Source organism: Lampetra fluviatilis, chromosome 23 (genome assembly GCF_964198595.1).
Source record: "Lampetra fluviatilis chromosome 23, kcLamFluv1.1, whole genome shotgun sequence".
NCBI lineage: Eukaryota > Metazoa > Chordata > Hyperoartia > Petromyzontiformes > Petromyzontidae > Lampetra > Lampetra fluviatilis.
The window spans coordinates 5203917-5226443 of record NC_136297.1 but is presented as its reverse complement, the minus strand read 5'-3'; the positions used below and the strand labels follow the sequence as shown (position 1 = coordinate 5226443).

General features: G+C 51.1%; 1 protein-coding gene across 1 annotated transcript; it reads left to right on the top strand.

Moving 5' to 3' along the window:
* Window positions 1-16: 16 nt before the first annotated feature.
* On the top strand, window positions 17-21944 carry LOC144940627 (uncharacterized). The gene is made up of 11 exons (XM_078866885.1): window positions 17-121; window positions 5317-5405; window positions 5836-5934; window positions 6550-6721; window positions 7759-7851; window positions 8161-8197; window positions 9532-10091; window positions 10466-10651; window positions 12308-12343; window positions 15007-15090; window positions 17249-21944. Exons 2-11 carry the CDS (start codon window positions 5323-5325, stop codon window positions 18260-18262), a joined length of 2364 nt encoding a protein of 787 aa, XP_078723011.1. The 5' UTR covers window positions 17-121; window positions 5317-5322; the 3' UTR covers window positions 18263-21944.
* Window positions 21945-22527: the final 583 nt, after the last annotated feature.

Sequence of the window (22527 nt, the reverse complement as noted above, 5' to 3'; positions counted from 1 at the left end):
TATCTCTCTTTTGCTGTGCCGTGTCTGTGTGTGCGCGCGCACGGCTCTTCCCAGCTGCTGGCTCTCTTTGGAGGGTGGACTTCTCTACTCTTTTGTGGGACCGGCCGCTGTCGTTGTGCTGGTGAGTGCATGTGCCCGACATCGTCAAGAGCTCACACGCTAAGCAGAGCCGAGCCTGGTCAGTGTTTTGACGGGAGACCGCCTGGGGGGGGGGGGTACTGCCTGTGGTCGGCATGGACTGCGAAGTGGCATGGAGATGCCACGGCAGTACGTCAGTGGATGCTTGAGCGTCATCCCCTCTAACCTCTGGGTTTCCTCCGGGTTCTCTGGTTTCTTGCACAAAAGCCGAATACAGTAAAAGCTTGGATTGCGAGTAACTTGGTCTGCGAGTGTTTTGCAAGACGAGCAATTTTTTTAAAAATAAATATTAATTTGATAAACTAGCGAGGTCTTGCAATACGAGTAGTACGTGCATACGCTTTGTCTGCCGAGCGTCACGTGATCACAACTGATATACAAGCGTTTTGATATCCGAGTGCTTTGGATTACAAACACGTTTCCGGAACGAATTATGCTCGCAATCCAAGGTTTTACTGTACTTCTTAATGGAAATGGCTAAGCTTTCCGGATAAATGTTCCAAACATAGTTTTTAGACTTGGCGAGGCTTTTCTGGCTAAATTAACAGGCAATGTTATTTTGATTATGAACACTTTCCTGCCAGTGCCGGGTGTGGTGATGATGTTGGTTATGAATATGTGGGTGGTGATGGTGGTGGATATGGTCTTGTGCTGGTAGTGGTAGTTGGAGATGGTAGTGTTCATGATGGTGACGGTGCTCGTGTTGACTGTGGTGATCGGTACTCGTGGTGAAGGAGGCAGTGGTCACGTTGATGCCGATGGTTACGGTCATCATCGTCGCAATCGTTAGCCGTGGTTTATCCACTGCTGGATAAAGTCCTCCACACATTGTCTCCATCCCCCGTCATCCTGCGATGCTACAATCCATCTCGCTGCTGCTTGCGCGTGACCTGATCTCATTGCTCCGTTTCCGGCCACGTCTCTCCTTTAGCTGCCATTCCGTTACCAGTCTTGTCCATTGGACGTTGTCCCTTCTGGCCGTGATGTGTCTTGCCTGTAGCCGACTTACTTTCCTGTTGACACTGCTTTGGCAGTGGTGCACAAGCACAAACATTTAGCACTGTGGCGTTAAAAGGAAGAAAAAATATTATCGGCAACATTTTCGGGCATACAATATATGATTTTACGTTCTATGAGGAAGCGTGGCCATTGCCTGAAACGTCACCTTTTTACATATATATGTTTGAAAGCGTGGGGAAGGAATACTCCCGCCACTCCCTCCATAGGAAAGTGGCATTTCGGATTGGGCGCCGCACATATTACGTGCCCCCCACGTATTCTAGTATCGGCATCAGCTTCCACGATGGCCTCCTGCTGTAGGCCGCGGTCGCGAGATATTAACTACCTCGCCTGGTATACAGGAGATCGTGGGTTCAAACGCGACCCTGAGGCCTGTATATTCGGAGGTTGTCTGTCTCCCTGTTGTCGCGGGGATCTTTCTCAGGGTCCTCCGGTTTTTCCCTCCACGTGTAGAAACGTGGCTGCATTATATGTCCACGTGATAGGCCACTTCGTTGAGCTATCATTTGTAGAAAAAGAGCTGTATAGCTTAGTGGGCCTTACTTGGTAAAATAAGAATAGTTTATAGTTTATGAATCGGGCCGCCGCAGAGGTGAAACAGGAACCTCGTAGCTGAGCCAATGTTTGAGCTTCATAGGTCGTCGTATTCCTCCAGGATAAAAAAAGACATACGAAAATAAAGATTCTGAAATCTCCTGAGCCTCCTGCCGTGATGATTGCAGTGCCTGGCTTCACAATTGGCGGATCTCACATGGCAGTTGTGCGAAACTCCCTTCCCCGTGGGCATCGAGGGAAAGTTGCGGTACGCTGTCTCGCCAGCAGAAAGCGGTGCAGCCAGTCGTGGACTCCACACACCTGTTCCACTTGTACGGGATTGAGCGTTGCCCCCTCGCATGCGTGGCGGTTTTTTTTTTCCGGGTGCTCCGCTTTCACCGCAAACGTTTCAACGCTCATTGATTGGCCGATAACACCTTAATACATTTAGGACTGCAGAGCTTGGGAGAAGTGGTGTGGGGGCCGAGGGGGGTGATTTGGTGCAGGCTCACTACCGCGTGGTGGCTGCCTTTCCACGCTCGTTTGTGGTTCCTCCTCACGCCTCTTGAGACGTTCTCTCTCGTCGAGAGCGAGCGAATACCGTGGCGGCGCACCGCGAGTTGAAATTACAACGGTCTAAAATGTATTATTGTTATCATTTACGTAGCTCTTCACGCTTCTTTGTGTACTTACAAAAAATGTTTTTCATTTTCTTTTTCAGTGTTCCATGTTTCTGGCCATGCGTCACACATGCATGTACTACATTCCCGCTGTCACTCAAGTGGCAGAGAAGACATGAATATCGAATGCCATTCATGCCTCGCTTTTGTCCACCCATGAAAAGGCGTTTGGTTCACTGGATGGAAGCTGTCACCCAAGCTCTCACAAACCAAGGTCTTAATATATATAATGCTAGACATTGAGCTTGTCAAAACTGTTTTTTTACAAAGGAGGGACCGTGGACATTGTCATTGCATGGAGAGAGTGACAAATTGCAATCATATCTCAGCGTGGTGGTTGGTTGTGGTGGATATTAATGGTGGTTGTTCGTATGGGTGGTAGTGAATGATGGTGGTGGTGACGATAATGATGGTGCTGGTGGTTGTACTGCTGATGGAAGTAATGTTGGTGGTGATGATCAAGTTGATTTTGTTTAACCAGGGGAGAATTCGAAAGACCGGGATGAGTTTAATTTACAAGAGTGACCTGCGGCATTAGTCTGCCAGTCGGGGACGATGGTTGCTGATGTTTGTGTAATTCCAATTGAGTAATTTGCGGTGTAATTTTTTAATATTTTGGCAAATTTGGACCCTGAGACCGGCATACAATGGCCGACGCTTGGTGGTGGTCGTGATGTCAGTGGTGGTTGGTGAGGATGTTTGTGATTTAGTTGTTGTGGTCATGGTGATAATGGTGGTGCTGGTTGTTGATGATGATGTCATTGGTAGTGTTGAAGATCATTTTGATGTGGTTATTTTGGTGGTGGTGATGATAATAGTGGCGCTAGTGATGATTGTAACAGTAATGGTGGTAATGCTGGTAGTGGCCTTGTAGTGATGATTTTAGCAGTGTTGATATGGTGTAATTGGTCGTTGTGATGACTGTGGTGCAGTCATTGTGGTGGTGGTTATAGTGGTGGTGATGGTTGTTGTGGAGGTGGTAGTGGTGTTATTGGTAGTGGTGAAGATGACTGTGATGTTTTTATTAATTTATTTTTGCAAAGGTGAACACCCATTGGGCAATAAATGCACATTTTCTATGGGGACCTGGTTACACAGTACAAACCTGGTGACCGCAAAATAACAGGAACAATCCAAGAACAACTCGCGTTTCCGAATGGCCAGGTTGTACATCAACGTGGTACAATGAGCATAAGAAGTATTACAAGACCAGTAGAGCGCATCGCTTGCGAAAAAACGTTGGGCTTATTAACAGCAACGATTTTGGTAAGATTGTCAAAAACACATTTATGAACTTAAAGGCTGCGAATTAGAGCGATCGATCGCAGGTCTGCGTGATCGGAATCTGAGATCAATAGTCAATTAAAGTAGGACAAGGATGGGGGTGAGGTTTTAATCCCAAAACTTCGGTTACGATGCGATTGTCATGATGGTGGTGATTCTGTCAGTGGTCGTGGTGTCCATCGGAAGTGGTGATGACTGCGGTGTGGTTATTGTGGTGGTTGTGGTGGAATTGTGGAGAATTACCATGGTGTTTTTGGTGGAATTGTTGAGAATTACCACCGTATTTATTGTAATGGGGAAGCCCTTCGTGGTGGAAGTAATGGTTCGCAGTTCCACAAATTTGGCAACCTCAGCACTCAATCAGCTGAATAATAATCATTGGCATGTCACTGTCATTTAAAGTAGGACAAGGATGGGGGTGAGGTTTTAATCCCAAAACTTCGGTTACGATGCGATTGTCATGATGGTGGTGATTCTGTCAGTGGTCGTGGTGTCCATCGGAAGTGGTGATGACTGCGGTGTGGTTATTGTGGTTGGTGGTTGTAGTGGGATCGTTGAGGATTACCATGGTGTTTTTGGTGGAATTGTTGAGAATTACCACCGTATTTATTGTAATGGGGAAGCCCTTCATGGTGGAAGTAATGGTTCGCAGTTCCACAAATTTGGCAACCTCAGCACTCAATCAGCTGAATAATAGTCATTGGCGTGTCACTGTGAAGATGGTTATCTGTTTTTTTTAGACAGCATCTCTCACAGAATCCCTGATTTATTGGCGTCCTATGCCCAAGTAAAAACCCACTTCACTATGACTGATGAGTGTCATCATGAACATCTGGCAGTGGCGAGATGTTAACTACCTCACCCTGTATACAGGAGATTGTGGGTTCGATCCCGACCCTGACGCCTGTATATATGGAGTTTGCACGTTCTCCCGTGGCAAAAAAATGTGGATTTTTCTCTGGGTCCTCCGTTTTTTTTTCGCTTCACATTTAGAAGCAACATGCGTTTAAAAATATTTGGCTGCTAAACATTTCCACGTGATAAGCCACTTTCTTGGGCCTTACCTGCTAAAATAAAAATAATAGTTTGGAGTTTTAATTAACCACTTGTTAAAAGTGTCTAAAATGTATGTTCGAATGTGTGGAACTGTCGTGCCGTTAGTGGTGGTGATCGTGATGATGCACCTAGCCTGGCACAAGCACCATGGTGATGTCACCGCCACTTCGTTGCGAAGGGCGGCTGTTGTGTTCTTGTTGAAGTGAATGCAAGTGTGTTTTTATTTATCTGGGCAGTGTTTTATTTTGATTTAAAGCTTTTGTGACTGCAGGGATTCATATTCTTGGTTCTTTTGGTAAAGTCACGTAGAAGGGAAATAATAAAATAATAAAAATATAAAACAATAAAATTCTCACGACGTTTCGACTGCAACACAAAGCAATCATCATCAGGTGTGAAATCCGCACCGTGAGAATTTTATTGTTTTATATTTTTATTATTATATTATTTCACTGGGCAGTGTTGTTAATAGCGGTTCTTAGTTTAGTTCCATTCATAAATTCCCTCTCCCCCTGCTATTAACATTTTACAAATACTCATCGACGGACCTCCCATGTTTAGCCATGTCTCTTCCTCCACCTCCCGTGTGCGTTCTGGCATTCAGATTAACATGGTTATTGGAATTCTGGTCTTCAATAAACTCGTCACGAGAAACGGCGTGCCTGACAAGATCCGGAAGGATGCCCCCCACCGGTGAGTGTGTGTCCGCTCACACCGGCTGTCAGGTGACTGCCTGTGTGCCTCAAGAGTCACGGTGGCTTGTTGTTGTTGTTAAGTGAGCGTGCGGGTGGATGTGCATGTCGGTGAATGATTGAGCGAGCATGAGAGCGAGTGTAGGAGTACAAGGTGAGGGATCATGTGAACGAGCACAGGTGAGCTTGCACCTCCGATTAGCATGGTTGGCTATATGTACGGTGCAAACGAAGTTCAACATACAATATGCATACAGATAAGTATGTGAGTGAGCAAGCAGGAAGTGTATGAGGGAGCGTGTGAATGAATGAACGAGAGAGAAGGCCGGTAAGTGAGCGACTGTGAGAGTGAGTCATTGAATAACCGCGCGAGTGATTTGGTTATGGGAGTAAGTGAGTGAGCACTGATTCGTGTGTGTGTGTTTGAGCAGTCACCCGGGAGAGCAACCCAACGGCTCCACCCTGCGCTGCTCCAAATGCGGCGCCATGTCCAGCAGCTCCCTGAGAGACTCCACTCACAGCAACGCCATGTGAGCATCGCCCTTGCTCAGCCCCAGCCGTAACCATTCAACCCCAGGCACAACTTTGACCCGGAGCCGTGGCCCACAGTCATTACTCGTTCACTCAGTCACTCATGCATTTCCTCATGCACTCAACCTTCCACTCGATCTGCTTCCTCCCTTACTCCATCTCGCGCTCACCCACGCACCCACCCACACTCTCGCTCACTCTCCTGCCCAATGTCCCTCCCCGTGGTGCTCGTGTGTGGTGCCCACTGCCTCTCCCTCTCTCTCACTCTCTCACTCGCCCTCTCACTGACCCTCTCAACACTCTCCCTTCTCGCTGTCTACACCCCAAACCCCTAATCGGTCTGCAGGGCATCCCCGTGGAGCTCGTGCGTGGTGCCCACTGCCTCTCCCTCTCTCTCACTCTCTCACTCGCCCTCTCACTGACCCTCTCAACACTCTCCCTTCTCGCTGTCTACACCCCAAACCCCTAATCGGTCTGCAGGGCATCCCCGTGGAGCTCGTGCGTGGTGCCCACTGCCTCTCTCTCTCTCTCACTCTCTCACTCGCCCTCTCACTGACCCTCTCAACACTCTCCCTTCTCGCTGTCTACACCCCGAACCCCTAATCGGTCTGCAGGGCCTCCCTGTGGAGCTCGTGCGTGGTGCTGCCTCTGCTCGCGCTCACGTGGATGTCGGCCGTGCTAGCCATCACCGACCGCCGCTCGTCACTCTTCCAGGTCCTCTTCTCCGTGTTCGACTCGCTGCAGGGCCTCGTCATCACCGCAGTGCACTGCTTCCTGCGGCGCGAGGTGAGCTGCGCCGTGCTCGTGCCAACGTGCGCACGGCGTCTTCGGAAGCGTTTCACCCTTTCCCGTGCCGCCGAGACGTCCTGCAAGTTGTAGGGAGAGCGTTCCGTTCTGCGCCGTGCTCGTGCCAACGTGCGCGCGGCGTCTTCGGAAGCGTTTCGCCCTGTCCCGTGCCGAGACGTCCTGCAAGTTGTAGGGAGAGCGTTCCGTTCTGCGCCGTGCTCGTGCCAACGTGCGCGCGGCGTCTTCGGAAGCGTTTCGCCCTTTCCCGTGCCGCCGAGACGTCCTGCAAGTTGCAGGGTGGGCGTCCCGTTCACCGATGAATCTGGGAGTGCGCAAGTGGCTCCGAGTAAATTGAATTTAGGGAGGTGTTTCGACATTTTTGATCTTTTTTAAAGGCATTGTACTCACCGCAGAGAACTGTAGCGACACGACCGCACTCTATGATAGCTGCCGCCCAAACTGTGCCACGTACCCGACCTGCATGGCCTTGTGGGAGCCTCGTGAGCGATGAAGTTAGTTTATTTTTTCTTCCGATTTCGTTCCTATGACGTGCACGTACGGTGACGTATGCCATCGGAATAGGAAAGGCTTAATTAGCAGTACGGAAGACGACTCGTTATATCGCAGGATTTGCGAGAGATGGCAGGTTAATCATCCAGAGATTGGCGAGGTTAATCATCCAGCAGTGGTTTGAAAATGGCTGATGATGATGATGATGATAATGGAAGCCGACGGGTAGTTTTGGGGGAAATTGTGTTTTCCATATTTGAAAAAAGTCATTTTGGCACCGGTTTGTATCTGGGCAATAACCTTTTGATCAATGTGGCAAGTTTTCAATACAGTTTGATTTGTCATTTATAGAGTTATCCCCCCCCCCACTCCACGTTACAGACCGACAGATGGATGGAGTTAATGGATAAACACTTTCAACCTTGCCTGGAAAGCGCAAAAAATGGACGATGGCTGATACTGGCGATATACAATCGTGCGTCTGTCCCTGCTGAACTCCCCCCTCCCCCCCTTCCCCGCTCGTGAAGGTCCAGGTTGCTATCCGTCGCCGTCTCCGAGGCTGTCAGGGGGAGGTGAACGACTGCAGCGTGAATCTTCCCAATGGCCACTCCGTCATGATGGTAAACATCCGTGCACTCAAGTCGTCGTCGTCGTCGTTGTCGTCGTCGTTGTCATCGTCGGGCCACGATCGTTACCACCTCTCGCGGTCTCGAGACGCGGCGATTCGTCCAGCGGTTGCTTGCGCACGAGCCGATTCCGTCGCTCCGTCTCCACGGTGTTTGTGACGAGCGCGTGCGGCAAGGAGGGGTCGGGGGGGTGAGGGCCGTTTGCTGAGACGTGTTGTTGTTGATGGGGACGAGGCTCTTCCCGGTTCCTCCGTGATCTCTGCTGATGCTTGCGTTGCCTCTTGATTTTGTTTGGTCTGGCAGGGTTGTGAAAAAAGCTTGGACGGCACTTGCACAGAAGGTAAGCAATGTTCTGAGTCAACGTTTAATAATGATTTTATTTACATCTAAAAACCTTTAGTCAAAGACCGTTGATGGTACATCGCTCATCATCAATACCACACGTCCCTGGTTTCCTCCAGTCATAATGAGTCCTGACTCGTTTTGGCTAAAACGAGGTTGCTGCAAACGACAGACTTCCCAGACTCTGTGGATTACCCACAGCACGCCTGAGTGGACTGCCTTGGCTGTGAATATTAAACGAGGCAGTGCGGCCATGCGCTCTGCAGCTAATCTACATGATCATAAACTTCCTTTTGTCTGTGAGTTTTAATAACAATGTTTGACTATGAAACCTCCTTTACCAGTGACAAAATATAGTAGTAGGTTTTTACCCTTTAAACTGGTACAAAACTGACACCTTTATACAAGGCATCATGTTTGCAATAACCACAACACAAGCAGTCAAATGCAAACAAAAAGAAACAACTCTGATAATGATAATAATATGCACTGCCTTTTGGCGTCATCTGGTCCAACACCAATGGAGACTAGGCTCTAAGGAAAGCTGTCTCGGGTGTGGACCAATCAACTTCAAGGACAGTGCACATTATTATCATTATCAGAGTTTCTTTTTGTTTGCATTTGACTGCTTGTGTTGTGGTTATTGCAAACATGATGCCTTGTATAAAGGTGTCAGTTTTGTACCAGTTTAAAGGGTAAAAACCTACTACTAAACAATGTTTGACTTTATCGAGAAACATTCATACAATTAAATGTCTCATGTCTCCATGGTTTACTCCTAACTCTTACCAAGACGTCTGGCCAGCAATGGAAGCGTAGGGAAAAATGCCATCTCCCCTTAGCTCCCATCAGTGGGGGCCTTTTCCACCAGCATTGTCATGAGCTAGTGACTCCAGGGATGCCCCCTTTAGCTTGGATCTCTCTACCAAGACGAACAAACCTCGCTTATTAACGAAAATGTGTACTCTCACATGGCACTGCTACTCAGCCATTCATGTGCATGAGTGCTTGTGTACATGCGTGCGTGGAGAGCGAGCGTGTAGTGGTTAGCGCACTGCGCTATGAGCCTGGCAGCCCGGGTAATATCGGTGAATATTTAAATCGGTTTTGGTCCTCTCCCAGATGGACTCCGCTGTAAATGTGTACCTGGTGCGGTGTGTAAACATCAGCACCGGGGAGACAAAGGCAGTCGGGCGTGGTGTTGGCCACCCCCCACCCCCTTGCGTGCTGTGCCGGCCGGCCTTCATTGGTGCTCGCTAAAAGCACTTGCCCCGACAGCTCGCTCAAGGCTACACGGGTAAATCTTTGTCTTTGTGCGTGCATGCCATTCAGACCCCAGCAAGGAGGCCCTGATTGGCCCGGCCTTCCCCGTACTGCACCACCCCCACCTCGACACCGACGCCACTGATGGCGCCCAAGAAGGCGATGACGATGAAGGAGGAGGAGGAGGAGGCGATGACGATGACGGTGGCGATGACTGTGACCACGACGATGCCGACGACGGCAACAACGGCAGCGATGCCGAAGCGGCGGTCGCGCAACCGGCGGACGGAGAGGCGGGCGCAGCTGGGAAGAGTTCTGGAGCCAAACGGGATGGGGCAGCCGGGGCAGCTGGGGAGGGTGACGGGACAGAGGGGCCATCTGGGGATCTTCCTGGGGAGGCCGCGGCCTGTGCCGGGGCAGCGGCAGCCACAGAGGGAACCGGGGGAGAAGCGGGAACTGGATCTGGAAGCAGAACCGGAGTCGGGCTTGGTGCCGGGTGCCGGGGCGCGCGCGTGGGGGGCAACGCTGCACCCGCCCAGCCGGCGCCCCCCAGCCTCGTGGAGTCGGTGCCCCTGCTCACGCAGAGACCCTACACCTACCTGGGCTCGGAGGGCATCAACGAACTGCAGGTGCGTGTGGGGTGATGGTGGGGGGGGGGGGGGTGGTGGTGGGGTCCGGCAGTGGCGTAGCTATCCAGTGTGCAGGGCGGGTAAATTAAAGGCGGTCACTGCATTGCGCGCTTTCAGAGGTGCTTCTGCGGCCGTCTGGAATACTCTCTTCCGATATGAGAACTCATTTCTTTAGAACTGCTTTTTGTGTTTAGTTTGTTGGCTTTCCCCCACATCTATACATACAAACGGATCTGAACCCACACATTTGCACATCCTCTTCCCCCTTCGGCAGGAGCTTTCTTGCGCTGCTGCTCTTCAGCGTACTCCGTGGCTCGCCAACTCCGTTTAACCCTCTCACACTCCGTCTTTGTTTTTTTGTTGTCATTTTGCAGAATTATTGTACGCGGAGGGACGAGGGCGAGGGGTCCGGGAACTCCAGTGACGCCCGCTCGCAGTCGAGCGACGTCACGGCCGCCCCGGTCGCGGGCAACGCGGGGACGAAGGCGGCGGGCGGAGGGGTCCCCGGGAAGACGGACGCCAGCGACGCGGTGTCCAACGCCAGCGAGAGCTCGCTCGAGGTGCGCATCGCACACCAGAGGTCGCAACCGGGTTCCCGATACCCGTACCCTACCCGATACTCGGTTACCCGTACCCGGCCGGGTACGGGTACCCGTTTGCGACCCTGGTGCGGCCGGGTACAGGTAGGCCGTGAGTCACTGGTGAGTAACCGTTTGTTACTCATTTCCCAACGTCTTGTCTCTTAAATTTCGATTTAAAGCTTTCGTGACTGCAGGGATTCATCTTCTTGGTTCTTTCGGTAAAGTCACGTAGAAGGGAAGTAATAAAATAATAAAAATAAAACATAATAAAACAATTCTCACGACGTTTCGGCTACAACGCAAGCAGCCGTCTTCAGAAGTCGAAACGTCGTGAGAATTGTTTTATTATGTTTTATTTTTATTATTTTATTACTTCCCTTCTACGTGACTTTACCGAAAGAACCAAGAAGGTCTTGTCTCTTCTCACAATTCAAGTTCCTAGAATCAACCCACCCGCGCCTGCAACATGGCTTCATCCCAGAGGTCGCAATCGGGTACCCAATACCCGTACCCTACTCGATACCCGGCCGGGTACGGGTAGCCGGGTATCGGGTAGGGTACGGGTACGGGTATCCGTTTGCGACCCTGGTGCAGCCGGGTACGGGTAAGGAATCAAAACCCGTTTGCGACCTCTGCCGCACACGCGACGTGGCTGCTCCCCGGGCGGCCCGGTAGCTCACCCTGCAAGGGCCTGCGGCGTTGCCCTTCCTTTGACGTGTTGAGCCGTTGGGGCCTGTGTCAGCGATTGTGTTTTTGTATAAAACTAAAAAGGCAAGCGCTTTTGGAGGCGGCGAGGGTTGGTGGATTTACACTGCCTGTGAACGCTGAGGTCTAAACTTCAACTCAAAGCGGAACTCTTTTTATTTTACCGCGTAAAGCCCACTGAGCCTATATAGGTCTTTTTCAGAAGCGACCTGGCTACTTTAATGATCTATATTGAAAACATAAAAATAACTAATTTCTTTAGAACTGCTTTTGTGGTTTAGTTTGTTGTCTTCTCCCCACACCTCCGATTAGCACGGTTGGCTACGTATGATGCAAACGAAGTTCTACATAAACACAAGACAAAGATATCCCCCTTATAGCCATAACATTCTTTTGGAGCAAGTGCTGTTAGAACCTATGAAGGCTGACACGGGACACGGGGGGGGGGGGGGGGTTGAGTGGCCAGCACCACTGGCCGACCGCCTTTGTCTCTCCTGTGGCGATGTTTACATGCCGCATCAGGTACTCACTTGAGGCTGAGTAAACCTAGGGGAGGCCCAGGACTGGTTCAGATAATCGTCACCGGTGTTGGCCGTGAGTACCAATCGCACACTCTGGTCGCCGGGTTCATAGCGCAGCGTGCTAACCGCTACACCACCGCTCCCCCACACGGACATACACACTTGTACACATTCTGCATAGAGGCCTATGCAGAACTTGTTTTGTAATATCATCTTCTGGAGCCATTCACTGACGCAGGGTGTGATGCACTGCTAGCCGCAGAACTCCAATAGAAACATTGTTCCATCTCTTGGCAACATGATAGGACGTTTGGACTAAAATCGGGAGATGTTTTCGGTTAATTTCTGGCGGAATGGAATTTGCTCAGATTGTGACTTGTGACATTGTTTTTTGTGTTTCCACTTTTAGCGACGAAAGTCCAAGTACTCCGACCTGGATTTTGAGGTCAGTGCAACTTGCAGCGATTACCCTGCGTTTACAGAGGTGGGGGGGGGGGTGACGCAGAGGTCAGGTAGCCGAGCTCCTGGGTTCGAACCTGGGTTTCAGCCACCTGTGGTGATTAAATACTTGGTGTCCCTCCCAGTTTCATTAGTTTGTGGTGTCAGCCCGGTCACCAATAACTGCTTAGACACAACAAAAAAAATCTCCATCATATAAAAGGTGCGTTCACATTTTTATGAATTATTAAAAAAAATTCAGCTCTGGGAAAATAATTCGCGTCACTCGATAATTTATAATTGTAAATGTTGTGTTTACTCTCCAACACACCTGTGTGCTGAAGTAGTAACTAATTTGCACGTTTTGTTTACGTGACAAAGCTTGCCTAATGGGCTGTGTGTCAGCTGGTGGCGGTTTCATCGACGCAACATTTATATATTTACGCGATCAAACCCCACAACAATCTTTACGGATGATATTGGTCGCGAAAGCCCCCTACGTTCATAATCAACGTTTTTGGGTTTAGATCGCGTTATTTATAAATGTGTCGTAACCCTCCACCACCCGACACGGCCAATCGGCAAAAAAGTGTCACGTTGACAAAAGACAAATTCGTTCACTGCTTTAGCCCAATGGTGTGTTGAAGCGTGAAACCACAACATTTACAATTGTTGAGTAGTAAGACATTTCGCTGGTAATTGCATCCAGCATCAGCGGGCAATTCGCCAGAATGGTGAGGCTCTGCTCTGGCTCCCGGTCTTAAATAGAGCAGCAGCAGCAGCAGGGTGACGTCATCATTTGGCTCATCAGGTGCAACGATTTATACTAGATTAGAAATCAGGCAATTGTTACGATGTGAGTTGTAGATTAGTAATAAGTTGTAATGTGTGTTGTTGTAATTATATGCTACATTATTAGTTACGCTGCGCGGTTGTCCGCCCGTCGAATCAGCTGCACCATTTACGGAGACCTCTTCCATTACGCCGGGTCTCAAATTGTTGCTGTTGCCGGAACGAATTTTCAAAGTGCGCGCGACTTCGTAAGCGTAGCACGCGCGCGCTCGCTCATCGGTTGAACGGCTGATTTAATATTTGACGATAATGTCGGGCGGTGACGGATCAAGCGTGGTAGCGCGTGCCCCCGCTGCTCGCTGCCGAGCTTGATGGTTCGAATCCAGCGGCCGCCCTGGTTAACGTCCGCGGCGTGTTTGTTACCGTCAGCTTCGCTCGCAACGGACGCTAGAGATCGCTTGACGTCGTTTGCGAGAGAACAGTAGGCCACCGTGCACCGGCGTCATGATCCAAATTTTGTCAAATTGAAGAATTACAATTTGCCACATTTGACTCGATTGGGGATTTACACGCTAGCAGCAGCAGCAGTAGTAACTTGGCAGGACCCTTCTGAAAAAGTCGCGAGACTCGGCGAGTCCGTCCTGGGTAAATAACCACAATAGTCATATGTGTGCTGTATAGAATATTTACTAAACTATTTTTTATTTTACCAGGTAAGGCCCACTGAGCTGTCTAGCTCTTTTTCAGAAGCGACCTGGCCACAAATGATAGCTCAACGAAGTGGCTTATCACGAGGAAATGTCTAGCAGACAAATACTCTAAACGCACGTTTCTAAATGTGGAGGGAAAAACAGGAGGACCAGGAGAAAAATCCACGTGACCACGGGGGGAGAACATGCAAACTCCAAATAGAACAGGCATCAGGGTCGGGGTCAAACCCACTTACCCCCTGTATACTAGGCGAGGTAGTTAACATCTTGCCACCGTGGTTGTGTTGTAGAAGTATAAACAAGATGTATTACATCTTGATACAGTAATTTTGCTGTGACGGTTCCACCTGAAGACGGAGGCTTGTGTTGCCTCCGAAACGTCGTGATTTAATTTAGTTGTTTTCTTTTTTAACCTACGTGACTTTACGAAAACTTCAAATATAGAATTAAGATGTATTGCGCTTATCATCCACAAAACGACCGTCCTATACACTCCTCATTTGATCTATTCTGGAGAAACAACGGCGGCGACGATGATGATGGTCAACCCTCATCAGAGCGCTCAACACACGCTCACCACACGCTCACCACACGCTCTCCACACGCTCTCCACACGCTCGCCACACGCTCTCCACACGCTCTCCACACGCTCACCACACGCTCTCCACACGCTCTCCACACGCTCACCACACGCTCTCCACACGCTCACCACACGCTCTCCACACGCTCACCACACGCTCACCACACACTCACCACCGAGCCAGCTATTGCGTGACGGTTGCATAAACCATCACACGAACTCCGCTCAAGCTCGCAGCCATCGAACAAAGACGGTCACCGCTTTGCGTGCTTTCAGGTCCGCTTCTGCGGCCGTCTGCAGTGCTCTTATCATATTCTGAAGCCACTGGAGCAATGCACTTTGAAATCATCGAGATTGACAACTCGTTTCTTTGAGAACTGCTTTTTTAGTTTCGTTTGTTGCCCTCTCCCCCCCCCCATACCTCCAATTAGCACGGTCGGCTACGTTCGGTGCAAAAGAAGTCCCAACATGCACACACATCCGGACGTTGACTCTCGTGATCGCGAGGCGCGCGGTCAAGTTTCGGTAGGCGCGCAAAAAAAAAACCGCGTTTGACCGTTGCGTTCCGCCCTTTCTTGCCGCCTGCAGAAAATCATGCACACGAGAAAGAGACACAAGGAGATGTTGAACCAGCCGTTCATGGACAAAGACACCGTCAAGGTGGACTCGGAGGTAAAGGATGTGAAGTCTCCGCGAGCACCGCTGGACGTTGGGGCTGCGGCTGATGCCGCGGTTAGTGTTGTGGGTTTTTTTCTGCGTTCGTGGTGGGTTAAGAGCGGAGGTGGCTGTGCTGCTGCCGCTGCTGCTGGTGGTGTTGGCTGCCTGTAAGTAATCCAGCACTGATGAGAATAGGTTTTCCACCTTTTTTCTGGCAACAAAACAGCTGTGTTAAGATGTTTAAAACACCAAACCGAAACCTTTTACGAGGAATCATGTCTGCATTAACCACAATACTTGTGGTCAGAATGCAAAAAAAAAACATACTCTGATAATATAGTGCATTGTCTTTGAAACTGATTGGTCCACACCAGAGATGGCTTTCTTTGGAGCCTAGTCTCAAAAGGTGTTAGACCAGAGGGCGCCAAAAGTTGTACAGCCCAAAGACAATGCACTATCAGAGTAATGAGAGCTCGGGGTGAGCATCTACATCATGGGAACTCCTTTGCCAGTACCAAAATATGAGAATAGGTTTTCCCCGGCGAGGGTTGGTGGATCACCGCGCAGATGCTGCTGCACAACCCCCGTCTTTACGGGATAGACTGTTTGTGTCCGCCCTTTGCACGCGAGATTTTTCTCCGGGCGCTCCGATTTCCTCCCACATTTATAAACATTTCAGTAATTGACCGAGAACGCCTTCAGATATGGAGGACCGTAGAACTCTCGGGCAGTTGTTGGTGCCGGCTCCACTGCGTGGTCGCGGCTGCTGCTGCCTAACTCTTTGGTTCTTTCGGTAAAGTCTCAAATTTAGCATTCTCAGTAAGAACGTAATCAAGCAGTTAGGGTGTTGACTGTTCTGTTATGTTATCCGACTCTCTGTTGTATTACATTACATTTCTAAGTTCACTAGATTTGTGTTTCTATTTCATTTATACCTGATGATTGCTTGTGTTGCAATCGAAACGTCGTATGCTAGTATTTATTATTTTCTCTTTATACGTGACTTTACCGAAAGAACCAAAAGAGTAATTCCTGCAGTCACGAAAGCTCCAAATTAAGTTCGCTGCTGCCTTCACCCGCTCGGCTCGGGTTCCTGCTCGCACCTCCTGTCCGCTGCTGGATGAACGCCTCCTGAGCATCAGTATCAGGGATATATGGCCAGCGTCGTGGTTATTGTTACGGTTTATTATTAGGGTCGGTATCGGGGCTGTGGTTAGCGTTTTTTTTTATGGGTTGGCGTCAGCGTTCTTTTGTCGGCGTCATCGTTAGTGTTGACGTTGGGGTTGTGGTGATCGGTCACTCTATCCCAGGGGTCGGCAACCAAAACAACAAGAGGAGACAATTTTTTCGGGAATTCTGTACAAAAAAAAAAACAATAATCTTTCAAGAGCCGTCACGAAACAGTCCTTGAAGAGCCACCGCGTGCGGTTCTGGAGCCGCAGTTTGCCGACCCCTCCATGGTAAACTAAACTCCCATGGTGAACTGGACTCCCATGGTAAACTAAACTCCCATGGTGAACTGGACTCCCACGGTGAGCTGGACTCCCACGGTGAGCTGGACTCCCACGGTTTGCTGGACTCCCACGGTTTGCTGGACTCCCATGGTGAACTGGACTCCCATGGTGAACTGGACTCCCATGGTGAACTGGACTCCCATGGTGAACTGGACTCCCATGGTGAACTGGACTCCCATGGTAAACTGGACTTCCACGGTGAACTGGATTCCCATGGTGAGCTGGATTCCCATGGTGAGCTGGACTCCCACGGTGAACTGGACTCCCACGGTGAACTGGACTCCCACGGTAAACTGGACTTCCACGGTGAACTGGACTCCCACGGTGAACTGGATTCCCATGGTGAACTGGCCAAGAGCCTGCACTGCAGTCCTTGAAGTGCCGCGTGCGGCTCCGAAGCCGCAGGCTGCCGACACGCCGCTCTGTACCATCTCCCGTGTCGTGTCTCTCGTAATCGCTCGGACTGTTGTCGCCAGTGATTGCCCCTAAAGTTGCCCGCGTGTTAGCAAGGCCTTAACGGTGTGGGGGGGGGGGCGGGGGGAGAAGGGGGGTAGGACCGGGGGTCGGGGCGCAAGGGGGGGGGGGGGGGTAACGGGGCCGCGCCGCGCTGCGGTCAGCACACGCCGATCCTAATTCCCAACTCGCGATTATTCCCGCAGGAGCCGCAGCGGAGCAGGACGGCTCAAGCTGCGCACGCCGCTCCGCACCCGTCGCACCCACACACGCAGCAGCAGCCGCTGTCCGTCCAGCAGCAGCAGCAGCAACAGCATCTGCTGCTGCTGTCGCTGCAGCAGCCGCACCCGACGCAGCCACTGATGCAGCAGCAACCGCTCACTCACGCGCTCCACCAGCAGCAGCAGCTGCAGTTGCTGTCGCTCCAGCAAGCGCATCAGCAAGGGCACGCGACGCATCAGGCGCACCCCCTGTTGCCGCCCCCCTACGCCCACGGCGGGGGAGGGGTCCCGCGTACCCCCGGCCTTCACCAGGGCGGCCCCCCCCCTCCTCTTTCCCCAAGCGAGCACTCGGCGCCCGCCGGCCTATACCCCGTGCCCCGCCCCCTCTTCCTCCGCCTCCTCTTCCGCCTCCTCCTCGTCCGCTGCTACCTGCTGCTCGGCGGCTGTTGCAGGGCAGCAGCAGAAGCATCAGCAGCAGCAGCAGAAGCATCAGCAGAAGCAGCAGCAGCCGCCACCTCTGCCGTTGCGCCCCCCGCGGCGATCGGTGGAGTGCGAGCGGCCCGGGGCGGAGTTGCCGCTGGTCTACCAGGAGGGCGACCTGCAGACGGAGGTGTGATAGTGACGGTGGTGACGGTGGCGGCGGTGACACTGGTAACGGTGATGTTGACGGTGATAACACTGACAATGATGATGATGACGGTGGTGGTGATGGTGGTGATCGTGGTGATGGTGGCGGTGACACTGGTAATGGTGACTGTGGTGGTGGCGGTGACCGTGGTAACATTGGCGGCAACGGCGACGAAAGTGGTGTCGATGGTGATGGGAATGACATTGGTGGTGGTGACGGTGGCGATGATGCCCGGTGATGGTTATAGGAACGGCGATGACAATGGTGATGGTGACAACGAAGATTATGATGATGGTGGTGGTGGTCACGAGAATGGTGGTGGCGATAGCACTGGTCACACTGATGCCGGTGATGGTAGCGACGGTGGGTGATGGCGGTGGTGGCGGCGCAGTGATGACGATGGGCATAGCAACAGTGGCGGCGGTGATATTGTTGTGGCGTGACCATGGCGACGGTGACGATGGTCGTGGATGCGACGGCGATGACGGATAACGACAGCAGCAGCAGCAGCGATGAACGTGATGTTGCTGATAATGACTGATGATGATGATATGAAGACAACGATGAACCCTCTCTGCTGCTGGTGTGAAGTTATGGTGACGGTGGTCATGGTGGTGACGACGGTGGTGGTGGTGATGGTGACGGTGGTCATGGTGGTGACGACGGTGGTGGTGACGGTGGTCATGGTGGTGACGACGCTGGTGGTGGTGGTGAATGACGGTGGTGGTGGCGCTGGTCGTGTGGTGATGGTGACGGTGGTCATGGTGGTGACGACGACGGTGGTGGTGAATGACGGTGGTGGTGGCGGTGGTCATGGTGGTGATGGTGACGGTGGTCATGGTGTTGACGACGGTGATGGTGGTGACGACGTTGATGGTGACGGTGGTGGTGGTGGAGAGGGCAACACGATTGACCGACTCGTACTTTGAGACGGCACATTGCATTGGGGTCACTCGAAGAACACTGGATATTTTTTGTTATATTATAATATACAATCCATGTTCATTCGCAGAGTCAAACAGTCTCTTAGCCAGTCTTAAGACGCAGACATGTAGAGTAAACACACGTTTTTTTCCGTGTTTAAGGCAATGTTAATGATGATGGTGCCAAGTTGTTTTACAAATCATATCTATATATGTTGCGTGCACTTAATCTACTGTCAAGATGATCGCTTCTATATTTTATTGACCCAGTACAGCAAGTAGGTTGTTCAAGATTTCCTTGCCATAGTTGAGTTTTGCAAGTTATTCCCGTACCCTACACGTGGCTTTCTCCAGGCACTGCTTATGTTGGTACTAAATGTTCGTTTTCTAAAAGTAATTGGCCAAACATCCCAATGCAAAGATGCTCCTTAATACTGGGTAATATTTTTTTTTTATCTGAAACATTAAATGCTTACGAGATGGATTCCATTACATTTGAATGCAGGCAATTATGCAAATCTGGCATGTCCATTTTATTTTAATTAACATGCCATGGTAGACTTTAATTTGGTTCGAATCGTTTTCATGATGAATGTTACTTTGTTGTGCATGTCTGTACGTACACGTGTGTGTGTGTGTGTGTAACCACAGCGGCAGTGAAGTGGTTAGCGCTACGAACCCGGCCACCTGAATTCGATTTACACTCACGGCCAACACCCAGTGACGATTATCTGAATCGGTCCTGGGCCTCCCCTAGGTCGCCACTGGGGAGACAAAGGCGGCCGGGCGTGGTAATGGCCACCCACCCCCTCGTGTGCCATGCCGGGTTTCGTAGGTGCTCGCTAACAGCACTTGCCCCAACAGTCTGTTTAGGCTATACGGGGATCTTTGTTTTGTGTGTAAACACACACACGTATACGCACAGGATACACACCTACCAATGCTGTGAATGCATCGGTTCCTGTATTGTACATATGTATCACTGTGTACATATTCTTGTGTATATAGATGTGTACATATCGCTATAGGTTACATGGGGAGCGGTGGAGCAGCTGTTCACACACCACACCACGAAGAATCCCGGCAACCCGAGTTAGATTCCTAGCCTGCGATGCACATCACCATTTAGTAACTGCACTGGCCTGGGCCACCGCTAGGTTGACTCGGCCTGAAGTAATACCAGGTGTGGCAGTGCTGTTGGTGGTCTTGGGTCTTGATAATATATCAGCCTTGGGTTGGTGGCTGGGTGTGTGAGTTGTTGTTTGTGTGTGCGAGTATCTTTGTGCGTGTGTGTGTAGGGAGCGGCGGCGTCGCAATTAGCGCCACGCTGCGCTACGAATCTGGCGGCCCGGGTTCGATTCCCGCTCACGGCCAACACCCAGTGACGATCATCTGAACCGGTCCCGGGCCTCCCCTAGGTCGACTTGGCATCAAATGAGTACCTGGTGCGGTGTGTACATCATCGGCACTCAGGAGACAAAGGCGGCCGGGCGTGGTGTTGGCCACCCACCCCCTCGTGTGCCGTGCCATCCTATATAGATGCTCGCTAACAGCACTTGCCCCAACAATCTGTTAAGGCTATACGGGGGATCTTTATCTTTGGTGCAGTGGTTTGGCGCACCGCACTACGAACCCAGCGACCCGAATTCAATTTCCACTCTGGTCCTAGACCTCCCTTAAGTTGACTCGACCGGTTGAACAGCTGGTGCGGTGTCGAAACATCAGCATTGGGGAGACAAAGGTGGCCGGGCGTGGTGCTGGCCACCCACCCCCTCCTCTGCCCCTGTCAACCTTCATAGGTGCTCGCTCACAGCACTTGTCCCAAAAGTGTGTTTAGGCTATATGGGGGGGGGGGGGTCTTTGTCTTTTGTGTGCGAGTGCATGTGTGCATGTGTGCGCGAGTGTGGTCTTAGTGGCGGGGTAGGGTCTGAACCTGTCCTGGGGCTCCCCTATGTCGACTCGGCCTTCAATGAGTACCTGGTGCCGCTCGCAATGAGCGCGGGTGGCGTGGGTAGAGATTCTCCGGCGGGCTGGCTGGCGGGCGGGCTGGCCTGGTTTCGGCCACGTCAACCGCCTCGCGCGTCCTGCCGACCTTAATAGGTGCTCGCCAACAGCCGTAGCTCGGTCCGTCCAGGCTGTTGTGTGGAGATGCTTGTCTTGTGTATGTCAGGCGCACGCGGCCGCACACGCGCGCGCGTGCGTGCGGCGTTCCATCGGTTGCGCGCGCGGTGACGACGGTGATGTGATCTGCAACCTCGGCTCGTGATTCACCGTTGGCGTAATTGGCGAGAGCCTTGGGGTGGCAGTCAGTCGCGAATTGTCGGTTAGTCGCCAAATAGTGGTTTGCACATTTTGTTTGTGTTTAATCGCATGTCGTTACGTTATTTGTAGGGTTAATTTATACGTACTGGCGTTACGCGAGCGATCGACCGTTGGATGACACTGCACGTGATGGACGGGGGGGCGGGGGGTGGAGGTTTCTGTGTCCGGTGAAACGGGAGTTCTCAATCTGATGCGACGACGGTTCTGCATCGGGTGAAATGGCTCGTCATGAGATGGGCCGATGGTTCTGTATCGGATTCAACACCCGTTCTCTGTTCGGTGCCACAGACTCTGTACAACAGCGAGCGTGCTGTATCGGATGAAACGGGGATTGCGTATCGGATGAGACGAGGGTTCTGGATCGGATGAGTGTCCGCCGGTAATGCCATTTTAAACCATAAACTATCTCTTGAACTCCCGAAACCAATCCGGATCAATCCCGAGTCCTTTTTAAAAATCAACATCGATCGATATCCAATCACCAGTGCTTGTTGCGACTCCGGGTATCGGAAACATTTTTTTTTTTAACCTTTGCTAAAGAGAGAGTCAAATGTACGTTTGCCACTTTTATCACTTTATTAAAAGAGGATTATAAGGGAGATGTGGAATAAGTAAATAAACACGATTAATAAAAGCTGTACATAGTCATATATATTAATAACTAAATAATAAATCACTTGAAAAAAAAAACCACGTGGTCTGGATTAAATTAAAAGAACGGTGTTGGCCAAAACAGTTTTTTAAATGTTTCTTGGTTTCTGTCTCTTTATTTCACAGGGTTTGCATTGAGAGTGTGTTTTTACAGGATAAAGAGACGGGGGGGGGGGGGGTGGGGGTTGGGGAGAGAGTAGAACGAGAAAGATGCATGGACGGAGAGAGAGAGAAGCAGGGAGAGATGGGGAGAGAGAGCGAGGAGAGTGGAGCGTGTCTTTGAATCCAGAGCGACTGTGCGAGTGTGTCTGTTGATCTGAACAGGTCCTGGGCCTCCCCTAGGTCGACTCAGCCTCCAAATGAGTACCTGGTGCGATGTGTAAACATCGCCACTTAGGGAGACAAAGGCGGCCGGGCGTGGTGTTGGTTACCTACCCCCCTCGTGTACCGTTCCGGCCTTCATAGGTGCTCGCTAACAGCACTTGCCCCTGCAGTCTGTTGCAGGCTATACGGGGGATCTTTATACTGGTAGGAACGAAGTGGACCAGACCACCAATAGATTATATCGTCCGTCCGTCCGTCCGTGTATCAACATCGCCCCCTACTGCAAACACTTGGCATGACCCTGTCCGACAAGATGGCCGCCCGCTCCCCCTGCGATCTGTGAAATAAACAAGATGGCCGTCGCTTCCGGCGCCTCACGGCGAAACTTTAAACACTAGAATACAGTAATTTTTTCT